This window comes from Gracilinanus agilis, chromosome 3 (assembly GCF_016433145.1).
Source record: "Gracilinanus agilis isolate LMUSP501 chromosome 3, AgileGrace, whole genome shotgun sequence".
Lineage (NCBI taxonomy): Eukaryota > Metazoa > Chordata > Mammalia > Didelphimorphia > Didelphidae > Gracilinanus > Gracilinanus agilis.
In genome coordinates this window covers 356,350,297-356,366,296 of record NC_058132.1, presented here as the reverse complement: position 1 = coordinate 356,366,296, position 16,000 = coordinate 356,350,297, and the positions used below count along the sequence as shown (strand labels likewise).

Genomic DNA, 16,000 nt, shown 5'->3' with positions numbered 1-16,000 from the left:
GTGAACCCATTTGGAGTTTTCTTGGCAAAGATCTTGGAGTGTTTGCCATTTCCTTCTCCAGCTCATTTTACAGTTGAGGAAACTGAGATAAACAGAGTTAAGTGATTTGCCCAGGGTCTTTACACAACCAATGCCTGAGGCAGGATTTGACCTCAGGAAGATGAGTCTTCTTGACATTCTATCCACTGTTATCACCTATCTGCCAGTTTTACAAGTGAGAAAAGTAAGGCCAAGAGAATTAAGATAAATTGCTTTGAACCAAGGTCCTCTAACTCCAGTTCCAATATTTTTCTCACTGTATCACACTGCCTCATTATCTACCTCTATTTAAAACAAAACAAAACTAGAATACTAAAGAGTATTATAGTTTTGGTTTGTTTTTGTTTTTTGTCAGAATTGAAGTACAGAATATAATATGTGATGCTGAGGTTATCTAAGGCTTGTAAAAATAATTTGGTGGAAAATGAATGTGTTTCCCCTAACCACTACTTCTGCCCATGAACTCTCCTGCTTGTAGTGGTTTATCAACTTAAATGCTACACTACTATCTCTTTATTGACTATCCAGGACCTCCCATTTCTAGGTCTGCCTCTCAGTCTACTGAACCTCCTAGCTACCCACTAATTCTTCTCTTTCCTCAACTCAGTATTCCATCTCCCATCTCTGAGACTGTGAAAAAGACAGCTACCATTCCTGGCATGTGTTCCCGCCTTGGAATCAGGGTACCACCTCTCAGAATTAAAAGTCTCTCATTTTTCATGTAACATTCTCTTCATCGCCCAGTTGTTTGCACTTTCCATTCTCAATTTACCTTATATTATGTGTGTATAATATGATTCATATACATACTTCATATATGTGTGTGTATGAATATATGTATGTATATCTATATCCCTCAGTAGAATATAAGCTCCTCAAAGGCAAGAATTCTCTCTTTTTTTCTGTTTGCTTCTCCTTTTTATCCTTGTTTCCTCAGTAAAAGAGTGAGAGAGACAGAGACAGAGACAGAGAGAAGAGGGGGGGATGGAAAAGAGAGAGAAGAGAGCAGGGAGGGAGGAAGAGACAGAGAAAGAAGAGACAGAGAGATAGACACACTGAGAGAGACAAACACACAGAGATTTAAATTTGGAAAGAGAAAAAGAAGCACTAAGAAAGGCATCCCTATCCTCAAGGAACTTACATTATAATGAAGGAAGATATCACATAAAAAGCATTTGGAAAGAAATAGAAGGTACATGCCTGAAGACAAGGCAGAAAAGTGGTTCAAAATTTCCAAAACTGGAGTTTAGTCAATCAACACACAAGTATTTATTAAGTGCATTGAATATGTTATGTTTTTAATCCTGATAGACTGAAACAGAATAAAACGAAGTCGCAAGTCTATTCTTACAAGAGGAGATACCATTACTTACTAGAGGAACTTACAGAAATAAGAAAAATCAATTTCTGGTATCAGATTTGATAGAGGATTTGCCATGTACTGAGATATCCTGCTTCAAATAGGTGCTCCTGCTTCATGAGATTTAAAACTGAATTTGAATAAGCAAGACACAGAAGTAGTGGACTTCACTGTTTATAGATCAAAATGTATAACCAAGGAACACTATATAACTATATCCCCCTGCCCTAATTTTTTACCACCCTATATTCTAATGTGTGGAGCAGAAAACTGGGATAATCAAATGTTACTAAAAGTTAAATTCCTAATCCCATTACCTGTGTTGTATCTCAGGTTTCTAGCACCTCCAGGTAGAATCAGAGGAGATGAAAAATCACTAAGGCATTGATCATTGTGAGAAGCCTTGGGTAAAATTTAGCTAGGTGGAAAAAAAAGTCTATTACTTGATACATATGATATATTTATACACAGCTGCTAGTAATCTTCTCTAAATTCGCTGACAAAGGTAGTGTTCTATATGTAAATGCAAAAGGCTATGATTATAATTTTCTATTCACCGTCATCATCATCATCATCATCATCATCATCATCATCATCATCATCATTATCATCATCACCTTAGTATTGCTTCTGACTATTCATTTGTATTCTCATTTATTTAGTGGCTCAAAGAGTACACCTGTCTAGACCAGGACAAAGATTTTTCACAGACTACTAAAAGCTTGAAAATTGCATTGTCCCCACTGTCTCATGCCAAAAGATTGTATCTCTCCGTTATTCTCCATCAAAAGTTTTGAGCATTCTATAAAACACTGGCTTAACTGTTTATAAAATAAATATCTCCTTGCCATAGAGAGTATGATTTTCTGCTTAAAAAATAAACATTTATTTTTAAGTAATATTTTTAAAGTATCCAAAGTCTTGCACTCTAAACAAACACCTACCGTATCTAGTCCTGACACTGAATGAAATTAGCCTAGAAATTCTTGGAGAAACATAGGCTTTCTGTACTATGCATCTTCCTGCCTCACTATAAAAGATTCAGCTTTCTACAAGATGGGGGGTTTTGAGACTGAGAAACAGGATTTAGAACTTTTTATCTTTCCAGTCAACATACAGAAATGCAACTTAAATACTCTCTTTGAAAATGCTGAGAATCTTTTAGTTCCTCAAGAAGTGGATCTAATTTCTCAGGAAATCCCTTTGTGAGTGTGGGTGCTCTAGGTTCACAGCTTTCCATTCAGTGATCTACAATCTTTAGTTAATAGTAAACAGTAGAAGAGAGTCATTAGCAATGAGATACTGATGTGCCACTTTTCTAGCAATACAATTGAAATTTTTAATGCGACCCAACTCATCTGTGCCCTGTGTGTTTGTAAATCATAGATAATACAGTAGGATGCCCCCAAGTATTACCTAGTTGTTCTAGTCTGTGTTGGTAAAAGCAAGGCACGTGTATCCTCAGCATGCCTTGAGAGGGTTGCTCTGTTTCCCCTCTCTACCATGCCTGAGGACAATTTTCACATGCCTCACCCCTCCACCCTGTAGCCCAATGTGAGCACTTCCTCCCTCCACTGTCTGGGATAAGGCAGGGGGCTCACGGGTAGCTCAAAGTCGTAGTTTGGACATGCAATCTCTAAAAGGTTCACTAGCACTATTAGGTTCTAGGAGATGATTTCAGAGCTGAAGACATAACTGGTCTCTTTTGTTTATTCCCCCACCATTCAGCAGCAAATGCTTTTTAAATATATTTATATGTGTCTTGTATCTCTTTGAGTCAAGACAATAAAACCCTATGCTATATGTGGGAGACAGCCCTCATCACATTGATATTCTCTATTTACTTTTCTGTGTACATGTATCTCCCAGTAAACTAAAAACTCATTGAAGTCAGGGACTGTTTCATTTTGGTCTTTGTATCCCAAGAACCTACAACTTAGCAAACAATAAATGTTGATTGATGGAGGGGTACTTTATTCTTTTTTTTTCTTTCTTTCACATAGAAATTGAGCCTTGGAACAACCCCTACATTTTACAAAAGAGAACATTGGATCCCAGAGAAGTGAAGTGTCCTGTTTAGGTCACACAGGGAACAGAACACAGGAAGACCTTTGGTCTCCTGACACCCCCTATTAAGCACATTTTTCATCATTCCATTGTCTGTCTAGTCTTTTGGATTTTCTGTTTTAATTTAGATGGTTTTATTAGTTTTCTTCTGAACTTAGAAATACAAAGAACATTGTAATGGGACTTAGAAGCCCTTTGTTCTAGATTCAACTCTACCACTGCTTAAATATGTGAAGCACAACCCTTTTGGGACTATTTTCTCATCTGAAAAGTAAGAGAATTGAATTACATGATTTATAAGATCCCTTCTGGTTCTCAAAGTCCTAATTAAGTTCCTTACTTCTTTCTTTAACTGTTTTTTATCCCTGAAATTTAATCTACTATATTTTATTTAGAACAAAAGATTAATTCAGTGAAATCCTTCATGTTTCCTTGGTGAAATGATTTTTAAATAAAGGTTCCCCCAAATTTTAACATCAAATAAACAAAAACACTTGCCAGTATTATTTGGAAGCTAAATAAATGCATCAAAGGGGCACTGAGGTGGCTCAGTGGATAGAAAGCCGGGCCTAGAGGTCATGGGTCCAAAAATGACCTCAGACACTTCCTAGCTGTGTGTCTCTAGGCAAGACAGTTAAATAGAGTTACCTAGCCCCTTCCCACTCTTCTGCCTTGGAACTGATATTTAATATCAGTTCCAAGACAGAAGCATTTAAAAAAAATAAATACATCATTGCTATTATTAATTAGCCTAATTAGTACAAAACCAGATTGTCTAGAGAACCTCTATATATCTATCTATCTGTCTAATCTTTTTAAAAATCATCTCTTTTCTATCCTTTAGGTAGTTGAGAATTCTCTGTGGTCTCTACTTTTTTAATGTTTTTAATGAATTTTACAAATATAAGCAAATGAATGTTTTAATAAAAATGAAAAAAGGATTATATGTGAAAATATTAACTTCTTTGATACAGTTTTAAATGTATATTAAATTTAACTCATGGTTTAAAAAAATTTCCCTGGCTTATCTGTGTTCCCTACTGTATTTCCTTCTGCTCTCTTCCAAATATTAAAAAATATATTTTTGTTTTGTTTGTCTTTATCTTTTTTGGGTGTGTGACTATAACAAATAAATAATATATTATTCATACATCCTCTGAATAACAAATTAATAAGCATGGGCCACATCAGAAAATGCATATCTCTATCTGCATCTCTACTGCATGACCTCTTTGCCAAGGGATGGGAACAGTCTTTAGAAGGTCTGATTAGTCAGTGCATTGATCAGAAACCTCAAGTCTTTCAAAGTCATTTTCTCCTTATGATAGAAACTTCTGGGCAACAATAACACCTAACAGATCAATCAGGTGCATAGTTATCAGAATGACATCGTTCTCTTTGAAATAGTTGTACTGCAAATCTGAGATAGCAAGATTAAGACAGTATCACCTTGTGTATATAACCAGCATAGATGTGAAGTAAATTTTCCCTGGTCTACTTTGATTCTAGAACTATCTTGGTTCCCAAAAGGTAATTTTTCATATGGTTGAATCAAAGTAGACTTCTGTCAATTTTATACTATATTATATTCAAAAGACTCTCCACCCCCATCCTCCTAGCCAGCAAAGTCTTGGCAAGAAGAGGAGGATCATTCATGGGTTCCAAGGTAGGACTCGCAGCAGCGTCAATAAATTATTTCCTCCGTTTGCATCATATGTCTAACTCTCTTGCCTATTGAGTTCTTTGCATTTTCTTTGCATTTCGCCTTCTCTCACTTACAAGGATCACTTACAAGGCTTTCAGTGACCATAGCCTGGGCCTTCTCACCTAGCTGTGAAATGATGGATCATGAATTCAGAATCGCAATCTACCTAGTGAGAATTAGAACAGAGGAAGGAAAGCCTGGATTATAAATTAGGTTCTAGGGCCAGTTCCATCACTAACTAGCTATATGACTCTGTGAAAGTCACATTACCTCACTAGGCCTCAGTTTTCTCATCTGAAAAATGAAAATATTTGCCTATTTGATTTCCAAGTTCCTGTCTATGATATTATGCACCCTGTATTCCTTGAGTCTATATAGAAATAATGACAAATATGATTATAAAGAGATATAATAGTTTGGGAATTTTGTTTGAAAACAGAGTTTCTCTATACAGTTTCACCAACCCTGGTAGAGACGAGTTCTGCACTATTAAATATAGACTCTACTTCCCATAGTTAGTATAACCAAAGCTCATTACTTGGCTCTGAATATTTAACACACTCACCAGTTCTACAAAGAAAACCAGTGTTGAGGTCTGGGCAAAAAGCCCATTTAAATAGTACTCTTCATTGACTGTTGATGGTTCTTGGGTTTCAAGTTGGGGCTGTGGCCAATTTGTAATCTGATGCGCTCTATGCTGATATAAACACTAACATTTTTTTAAAGGCATCTATTGTCCTGTAGTATTTTCTATCTGCCTAAGTATTTTGCTGTTATTTTTTTTTTATTAGTCCTCACAATACTTCCAGGGTCTGGGTTGATGACAAGAGCCAAGAGTAGAAACATTTTTCCCTTCATCCTATAGCAAATCAGATCTAGCATTAAAACTTTAATCTATATATTCAAAGCCACCTGTTTGCAACTGTTCCTACCCAGGGATATCTATTGCTTAAGTATAAGGCATCTTTACAAAAGATTGATATCATTTCTTTCTAAAATCATTAAAATCTTCAGATAATGATAGAGTTTTTATGTAGATACAAAAAAAACCCACCAAAGTATGTGATTTTGTATTCATCATCATCATATTCACTTGCTATTGATTCTGACTATTCATTTGTGATTTCATTCACTCAGTGGCTCAAAGCAACAACTCTTATTTCTTAAGAATCAGTGGCCTGGGATGAAAAGCTAGAGCAGGAAGACTTTATATTATAAACGTAGGGAACTGATTTTTGTTGTGGTGATGGTTTATTTGTTTCTTTTTGTTTTTGGACTTTCAGCTGACCAGTTCAATTCCAGTACAATTACACAAAGCTACCCAGACCATAGCAAGAAGGAAATAAAACCAAGTAAGTACAATGATGGATCCTTTTAAGGTCATTAATTTGCTCAAAGTTGACCTACACTCGAGGCCAGTGATGGTGAACTTATGGCACGTGTGCCAAAGATGGCACACAGAGCATGCTTTGTGGGCAGCAACATTGCCCCCCTTCCTCAAGTTTGTTACTAGAAAGGTAGAGGGATTTGGGCAGAGCTGCTCCTTTCCCACCCCCCCCTACTGTGCCTGCTGACAATTTCTCCCATCACCCTCCCCTCTGCAGAGCAGCCCAATGGGAGCACACAGCAGGTAAGGTGGGTGGCTCACAAGTGGCAGGGATGGAGGGAAACAGAGTGCTTGAGCTACTCCACTCCCCTTCTTCATATGTACTGAGGACATTCCTCACTTCTGTGATAATTAGATTAAATCTACACTGCCTATCTTTAGATTTAATCACCGAAGTTGAAAACATCTCCATTTTGGATGGTCTGTGATCCAAGGGTGCTAGAGTAAGTGAAAAATCATACTGACTGCCTCATGGGCAGTCCTAAGAAAAGCATCTGTTGTGATTGTCATGTAAACTAAGAGGAGGCCACAGGAAGTAATGCAAAAGAAACCCCTTTAAAAAGAGACTTCAGTCAGCTGGGCTCTCTCTTCTGGTTTGTGAAGGGACCTGAAGGAGCTCTTCTGGTTCATGACTGGACTTCCACGTGGTGAGTGTTATGACTGAATCTTCCTGAACTTCTCTTAAGGAACTTCCCTTTCAGAGAGACTCTGTGACTGAAGCTTTTGCTTCATTTGCCTCTGGGCCTCTGGCCCTCTGAGTTTCCAGCCTTGGGATCAAGGCCAGATTTCCCTCAGCTGAGGGTTAATTAGATATATCTGGATTAACTAGGGGACTGGAGCAAATTACCTACTATGTTAGATTCTTATTTCCTTATTTCGTCTTCCTTTTCTCATTTGTAAATAAATTTCCATAAAAGTCATTTTAACTTGAGGTTACTCTCAAATTGGGGATTAATAATTGTTCAATCCCCTGGCAACTGACCTTTTAATATATTCAACCCCAAACCCCCTTCTCTCCCTTATACTTCACCCACCCCTCCAACCAGCAGTCTAATGGGAGTGCTTCCTCCCTCCTCTGTGTGGGGTAAAGGGGTGGCTGGTATGCCCAGCTCTCGGGGAAAGGGATGGGCCATGGCATACAGTCTCTAAAAGGTTTACCATCACTGCTCTAAGCAAACTAAAATAGGAAATGAAAGGAAATCATGTAACACTCCCAAGGGTTGTGTGAGGAAGGGAAGAAGTAATATGTGGGTGTCCATGGATGTGAGTAACTGTGGTAGAGCTTACTGGTATCTCCTGGACCTTTTTTCAAAACCTAGATCAGTGATGGGAAAACTATGGCCCCAGGCCAGATGTGGCCCCCTGAAATGTTCTATCCAGTATAATGGATGATTGGAGGGATGTTAACTATTATTATTTGTGGCTTCACACTGAGGTGAGAGAGACAGGAATGTCAGATGGACAGGACCAAACAGGACAGGAAGACCAGGTTTTACTGCCAAGGAGCTAACTGTCAACAGGAATGGCAGTTAGGCCCAACAGTCACTCAGCCCACCTAGACAAGGGTCTATGGAACCAGAAGGCAACAGGTAAAAGTTTATAACAGATTTTAATCAGGGACTACAAGATAAAGGATGGGACTTTGGATTCTACACTTACAAGCTAAGGGCAAACCACAGTGATAGGGGAAGGACTTGACTACACTAAACTAAGACCTAAGCCAGGCAGGGCCCAGAGAATAACAGAATTGGAGGAGTGGGAATTCTCACAGTAGAGTCCAGAGATGTTTTCAGGATGCCAGGAACCAACTCCTCCAGAACTGATGGTCCAAAGCAGCCCAGTAAGGAGAGGAGCCTGCCAGCTGTTCACCAGTTAGCAGATCACTCCCTACTCAGTGCTGTTGTGCAGGATAGATGTCCTTTGCTTCTAGCCTTCACCACACTCCAGGATCCCAGGGAATCAGGGTGCAACTCCACTAGCTCTGAGGTCTCCCAGGGAATCAGTTACTGCCTGTAACTCCCACCATGGAGTCCTTCTCAGAGAGTGCCAGCCACTTCCTGCTTCCCCATTCCATGTGGAATTCTCCAGCCCTTTCTGCTAGGTCCACATTAACTATATATAAACTAATACCTAAATAATCCTCACAACACCAGCCTCCCGACATTATTCCTAATCTGACAAATACAAACTTCAAAAGAGTTGCCTTAGAAACAGACTGACAGATGAGCATTTCCTTTCCTTTGGCCCCCTCTTTAGAAAGTTTGCCCATCACTGACCTAGATGAACAAAAGGTGAATGGTCTTTATGTGCAAAGGTTGAATATGCTGCCTCATAGTGATTTAAGTCAATGCCTGAGCCAGTGAAGAAGTCCTGTGGAAAGAAGGCAGAAAATGGACCACAAGATAAGGGAGAGTTGCAAATGCCCCAGATGCAGACTTTGATTGCTCTCCCAGTCTCAGAGGCATAAATGGGAATTCTGCATCTTTTGAAAATTCCACAAACCTCCCAGGGCAAATGGTATGCTTGAGAAGCATCAGGCTATAGTAGACTCAGAACTGGGAAGACCTCAATTTGAATTCCCCCTCAGAAACTTAGTAATTATGTGACCTTGGGCAAGCGTCTTCAGCCATGTGATCTTTTATTTCCTAAACTTTAACAATGAGGGGTTGGATTGGATGACCCCTAAAAGCCCTTCCCATTCCTTATCTATGATTCTTTGATGCTAGATGTTCCCGTAGTTGAATTCGAGAAAAGGTAGAGAACAGGATGGGGGAGGAGCTCATCATCACTGGACAACTGAGTTAACTCATTATTCTTACTAACTACAATAGGAGTTAAGTTTCATTGTTCCGGCCCCCCCCTCCCCCCCCCCTCTCCGACAACAGGTACTAAGCATGGTCAGTAGCCGATTTAATTCAGTGCTAAGAACAAAGCCCTTGCCTCACCGCTCTAGTCAGGACACCAACCATGATTTGTTTACCATCAGTTTTTAGTGTTCAATCATTTCTGTTGTATCTAGCACTTTGTGACTCTATTTGAGAATTTCTTGGTAGATATTGGAGTGGTTTGCCATTTGCTTCTCTAGGTTTACCATCATGGCCTTGGGCAAATGGAGGAAATGCATCAGCAACAATGGCCAGACCAGCTTATTTCTTGCTCTAAGATCTTTTTCATAATCTGAAAGTCTATAATTTTATGATTCTTTCCTAAAGGCTGAGGGATTCCATTTGAAAGTACTTTGAAAATCACTATAATAGCTCTTGGCATTTTCAAGATCTTCTCAATAAAAAAAAAGCTATGAACCCTCCCCTTTTCTCTCTTCTCTCACCCCAAAACTGAATTTAGTGGACTGCTAAGTAGAAGGGGAATGGATTTGAAATGAGGTGACTTAGATGCCAGTCCTGGCTTGGTCACTTGTTAGTTTGTGACACAGAACAAGTCCCTTCACTTCTATGACCCTCAAATTCATTAAGTACAAAATACCCTTTGTGAGGCAACATCCCATAATCTATAAATTGCTACATAAATGTGAATGATTATTATGAGCTATTATTAATTCAGGCTCAGAAAAACCGATCTCACCATTGTAAATAAATTTGTTGCTGCTATGATAGCTTCCACTAAATGACTTTGGAGACAAATAAGTTTCATTGGCAATGCAGGCAATATTCCCAGGGCTTTACTTAGGCAAGAATAGGAAAGTCTACAGCTTTCTAACTCATAGCCATCTTTTTTTTTTTTTCCATCGAGTTTTGAGGAAAAATTCCCTGCCACAAGCTGAGCTATTTGTAATAGTTCACAAAAACAAATTAGGATCCAACAAGCTAATATTGATTGCTCCCTCCCAAACTGTTTTTGAAACATGTTCTACTAGTTAGATAGGACTGTAATGTGGCATCTGATATTAGATGACACATTTGGCAAGATTCATGACAGGCATTGGTAATTGGATTTTTTCCCTCATAGTATGTTTATTTCGATAGGTTTATGAAATGTGAAGCAGCAGGAAAGAGAATGCGAGCAAATAGATTTCTAGTGAAACAAACTCAATAATAATGCTTAAGGATCATTTTTTATGTGCTAACCAGCATGCTGCATGTAATATTTAGTATTCGTGTTTATTAATAATTCATATTTAAAGCACTTGAAGGCATTCAAAGCATTTTCCTCACAATCACTCTACGAAGAAGGTAATGTAAGTATTATTATCCACATTTTAGAAATGAGAAAAATATGGGAGAGAGAATTTAAGCCACATACCCATCATTTCATAATTAATAAATGACTGAGTCAGGACTAGAACTCATACCTTCTGATCTCAAGAGTTGTACAGTAGTGAACAAGACATTGCTATAATCTTCCCCAAAAAACAGCCTATAGGGGATAATGTTGGTGCCTACACCACGCACCTTGACTTTTCATTTTCTCTTCTGAAAAAGAAAAGATCAGCTTGGCATAGTATATGGAAAGTTGGCCTTAGGGCAGAAAGAGATATGGCTTCAAATCTTGCCTCTGACACATATTGGCTGCGTGACTGGTGGTATGTCATACTAAACCTCTCAGTGTCTGAGGCAACTCTCTAAGACTATGAGTGGCAAAATATGTTCTGATCTGCTTTGGCAGAAGAATCTCCCCATCTGGAACTCTCTACACCCATGAAATCATAGGTCTGGTAAAAATAATAATAATAAAATGAAGGTAAAAGTAAAAGAAATCTTGTGTCTTGACCATGTCTGTCTTAAACCTAGAGCATACATTTCTCCCTAAGATTCTCCAAAAAGTTTCTCCCACTTCTTGGTTACAAACTTCTGCTCTCCTTCAGGTGAAATAAAATTATTCTTCCCCTCAATAATCTTTGTCTTGTGAAGAGGCAATTATTTCCCATCAGTGGCCCAGTTTCTAGTTCTGAATTGAAGCTGAACTCAATCCTAGTTAGGAACTCTCCACACTGGCCTCCATTTCTTCTGAGGATTCCAACTCTTTTAGCTAAAATCAATTTCATTCTCAAAGAAATATTGTGTCTATAAGATGTAAATATTTTTTTAGGTGTTAGGAATAAGAAGATGAATATGACAGATTTTTGTTCTCATAAAGCTTACTGTCTAACTGGTATGCAACAGGGAGAAGAGAAAGACATGTAAAGAATGCATTAACACAAGTACAATAAATGTGACGTAAGTGATATTGGCAAGTCAGTTAATTTTGCTCAGTCTCAATTTCATCATCTGCAAAATGGGCATAATAAAAACACATACTTTAAAGGGTTATTGTGAAAGTCAAATGTGATAATATATGTATATATATATAGGTACATATATATATAAAGTTCTTTATAAAACTTAAAGTACTTTATACATGTTAATTGGATAATTAATGACTTAAATCACTTTGACTAATGAACGTAGCTACTCAAAACCCAATGTTATATCTGCCATTTCAATCAGAAAAATACATTTCTCCCACAAATCCAGTTTGTATAAAAGCTGAATATTGCTTATATATCATATAATTTTCCCATATATACATATTATATACATCCATAAAATACATGTTTATTCTTTAATGAAATTACAGTCTCAGATATGTCTGTACTACCCAGAGTAGTAACAGTTATACATGCTTTCTCATTCTACTTAATTCTTGTCCATCTTTTCCTAAAAATCCTCCATAGAGGAGATATATAATATACTGGGGACCTTCCTATATGAGTTTTGTAACATCTTGTGTATACCAGTGTATCACTTAAGCTTTCCATTCATATTCCTTACTCAACACCTTTTCATACATTTATATGTATCTTATGTAACATCATATCAATTCTCTTCAGTAACATATTAAAGACAGGTCACACCCATGATAAAGCTCTTTATTATCCTTTAGGTAACTTGAAATTTTCATTCCTTCAAGATCCTGCTATTCCATGAATCTCATCCAAATATTACTGCCAGAATAATATTAGTATAAAAATTGTGTATACATGCCAGAGAGAGGCTTCAGTTCTTTGAAAATACAACATAATCAAATGCACACTCTCTCCTATTAAATTCTGAGTCCAAGTCATTAGCCATCTGCGGTACCTGTTCTCAACATATATACTGATTGGCAACTATCTATCCAATTACTTGTTATAATATAGGCAAAATACTTTTTTCATCAGTTCTTTTTGTTTTGTTTTGCTTTGTTTTTGTAAAAGGACTGATAGTCTAATCTCGTTAGAGTATTTCTGAATCACATGAGTAGGTGCTGTAGTATTCTGGGACTTGCAATTATCAACCCAATGTTGCACACAAACAGAATTATCTAGGAGTCCTTGTCATCTGGAGCCTAACCCTTTTCTATTTGAACTCTTGAGGATGTCCATGAGAGTGGCATCTCTGGTTAACCACTACCATTAGGCTTGTCCATTTTGTTTTTATCTCATCTTCCTGGTTTCTGAGGGCGGTTTCTTTATCAGAGGACTCACACTCTGACTTAAGGTTAGAAATACCTTGTGACTCCCTGATTAATTTCAGATCACTAAATTGCCTTTCATTAGTGTCTATTTAGAGGTTTCTTTTTTGGAAAACTATCAAGGGCTTTCTTGATTCTGGGCCACCTCAATTTCTGAAACCTAATACATTTTGATCTCCCATGCAAATGAATGGATAGGAAGGTAGGAAAGACAAAGATTTACAAAACAAACAAACAATCTTAAACCATAGATAGGGCCATTGTCTTTCAACTATTTTTAATGTGTATATGTGGGTAAAATCAAACCATTATCTATATCCTTAGCACACAGAGAGAGAAAGACACAGGGAGAAAGGAAAGACAGAGAAAGAGGAGAGACAGAGACACCGAGAGAGAGAGATGGACAGAGAGACAGACAGATACATAGATACGTAGATACATAGATAATGATTTTAATGAACTTTACTTTTTAGAGTGGGCAGCTAAGTGGTGCAGTGGATAGAGTGCAAGGCCTAGAATCTGGAAGATTCATCTTCCTGAGTGCAAATGTGTCTTAATACACTGGTCATGTGATCCTGGGCAAATCATTTAATCATGTTTGCCTCAATGTTGTCATCTGTAAAATGAGTTGGAGAGGGAAATGACAAACCACTCCAGTATCCTTACCAAGAAAACCTCAAATGGGGTCACGAAGGACTGGACAATCCTAAAAAACAACTAAGCAACAATTTTCAGGGCAATATCTATTCCTGAACCATGGTAGTATATTCCTTTCCAAATATAGGCAGTATGCCCAATGAGTTTATAGATGTTGAAAGATGAATTCTAAAAGCCATATGCTCTGCTGAGTTTCATGATATCCTGTCAGGGGTGGTTCTATTACTAATATCTCTCAAAGATTTACCCAACAGTTAACAACTCCACTGGGGACCATGCTTTAACAATTGAGCTCTAACATCTTTTCTAGCTCTAACAGCCTATGATTCCATAACTGCTGAAATTAAAGTCTAGTTCACATAACAGAATTTGAAGAACTAAAATCAGTGGTATGAGCAGTTCCTTAACTCCACGTATATGTCTGTCTCCTAAATAAAAGTGAACATTTCCCCCCACTTTAGTGAATGAGGGTCTTCTTTTAGCTGAAGAGTACTAACTCTGGAGTAAAAAAATCTTAGTTCAAATCCTGTCTCTGACACTTAACTATGCAACTAACTTCACTGAACTTTCATTTCCTCATCTGTAAAATGAAGAGTTTAGAAGTTATCTAGATAGCCTTTGAGTTTACTTCCAGGTCTAACTTAATGCTATGATCCTGATCATGCTCTGTTATTACATTCACCCTTCCACACCAGCTTTGATTTTCTTTCTCTCTTTGTATGTCAGCTCATCTATGGAATCAGTCCCCAAGTTTTCCAAACACTCTTTTTGAAGTGTCTGAAGGAATCCTTCTCTCTATTCTACATCTTGTTCTGTGCTTTTCCCTGCTATTTTCCTATTCTAGATGACTTCTTTAAAATTGTTTTCATTAGACCTTTCTAGATTACCAGCACATTCGTTCATGCAGTAAACATTTATTAAGTATTTACTGTATGCTTGGTGTGAGTGGAGAGGCAAAGTTTGGGCAATAGACATGGTAGAGTTTGAAGAAATAAAATCAGTGGTATAGCAACTAATCAATCCTGGGCAACAATGTAATAAGCTAAGCAATACAACTGTTATTATCACCATTTTATAGATTCAAAAGTGGAAGATCAGAGGGATTAAATGAACTGACCAAAGTCACACAGAGAAATTTCAGTATCAGGATGTGAAACAGGGGTTCTTGACTCCAAGGCCAGTGCTCTCTCTACTACACCAAAATGTGTCATTTGTAGCTCTCTATTAATATACTTCCTGTTCAGGTCTATCACAGGTAAAGAAAATAAACTTAGATAAGAAACTTTTTTCTCAACTGATGAAAACTTAACTAACAAACTTTTTTTTCCTAGAAAAGACATTCTCTACACTGAGTCTCTTGAACTATTTTCCCTTTAGCAGATTTGTGGGCATCCACTTTGACCTACAATTCAACTCCTTCAAAAGCAAGCACAACATTGAATGGTGAGTATTTTCCAAGGACTGGACAATGGGAGGAATGGTTCATTCAATGTGACCATAGTTGAAAGTAGCAAAAAGCTCCTGGTGATATAATTAGAAGCAATACACACATAAACACTTGAATATATTTTTGATGGTGGCAGTGCCAGTGGTGAGGATGCTTATGAATGAACATAATTCATGATTTCAGGAGAAGAAAATTAAATACTCCAAATTACATATAGTAAAGAATCAGAGTCATGCTAAACCTTGAATTTCCCCAGAACTATTTTGAAACCAAACTTAAATAATGTTTCCCCCAATTGTGGGTATGGAAAACAAATTTCAACTCTTTAAAAGGAGTAAATAAAAAAAAAAAAGAATTTGCCTACTTTGGTGATCTTTATTGAACTTATGCTGTGATTTCTAAAGGCTTGATGTTTTAATGAGCCTAACCATTGCTTAAATCTGACCTCCTTTTTGTTTTAGAGAAGAATGACATAGAAGCTTTTTATCAGGCATCACAAAGGGATGGATGGTGCTTCCACAAGAATCCCTTAAAGTTGTCAAAATTCTGATGAAGACTCATTAGGCACAATGTCTCTATTGTTTAGAATCTTCCTGTTCATCTTTTCTCCCCCTTGGAATTGAGAGATTGTCAGCCTTGACCAAAATACTAGTCAGCTCACACTTTTCATTCTAGGCAGTTGCTAGCATAGTTCATAGGTTATCTTATAACAAACAATACACAAAATAGTTCTGGAGTGGGAGAGAGAGGAAAAGCTGGGAGAGACAAAGAGAGAGAGAGAGGGAGAGACAGACAGAGAGAGAGAGACAGAGAGAGACAGAGAGAGAGAGACAGAGAGACAGAGAGAGAGAGAGAGAGAGAGAGAGAGAGAGAGAGAGAGAGAGAGAG

The 16,000-nt window shown here is 37.6% G+C and overlaps 1 protein-coding gene across 1 annotated transcript in view; it reads left to right on the top strand.

Moving 5' to 3' along the window:
• The window catches only part of CD96 (CD96 molecule), a 130,719-nt gene that overhangs the window by 86,657 nt on the left and 28,062 nt on the right, over positions 1 to 16,000 (top strand). Inside the window, exons 10-11 of the mRNA XM_044669187.1 lie at positions 6,455 to 6,523; positions 15,043 to 15,108. Coding sequence (XP_044525122.1) covers positions 6,455 to 6,523; positions 15,043 to 15,108 — 135 coding nt within the window. The remainder of the gene's footprint in view (positions 1 to 6,454; positions 6,524 to 15,042; positions 15,109 to 16,000) is intronic.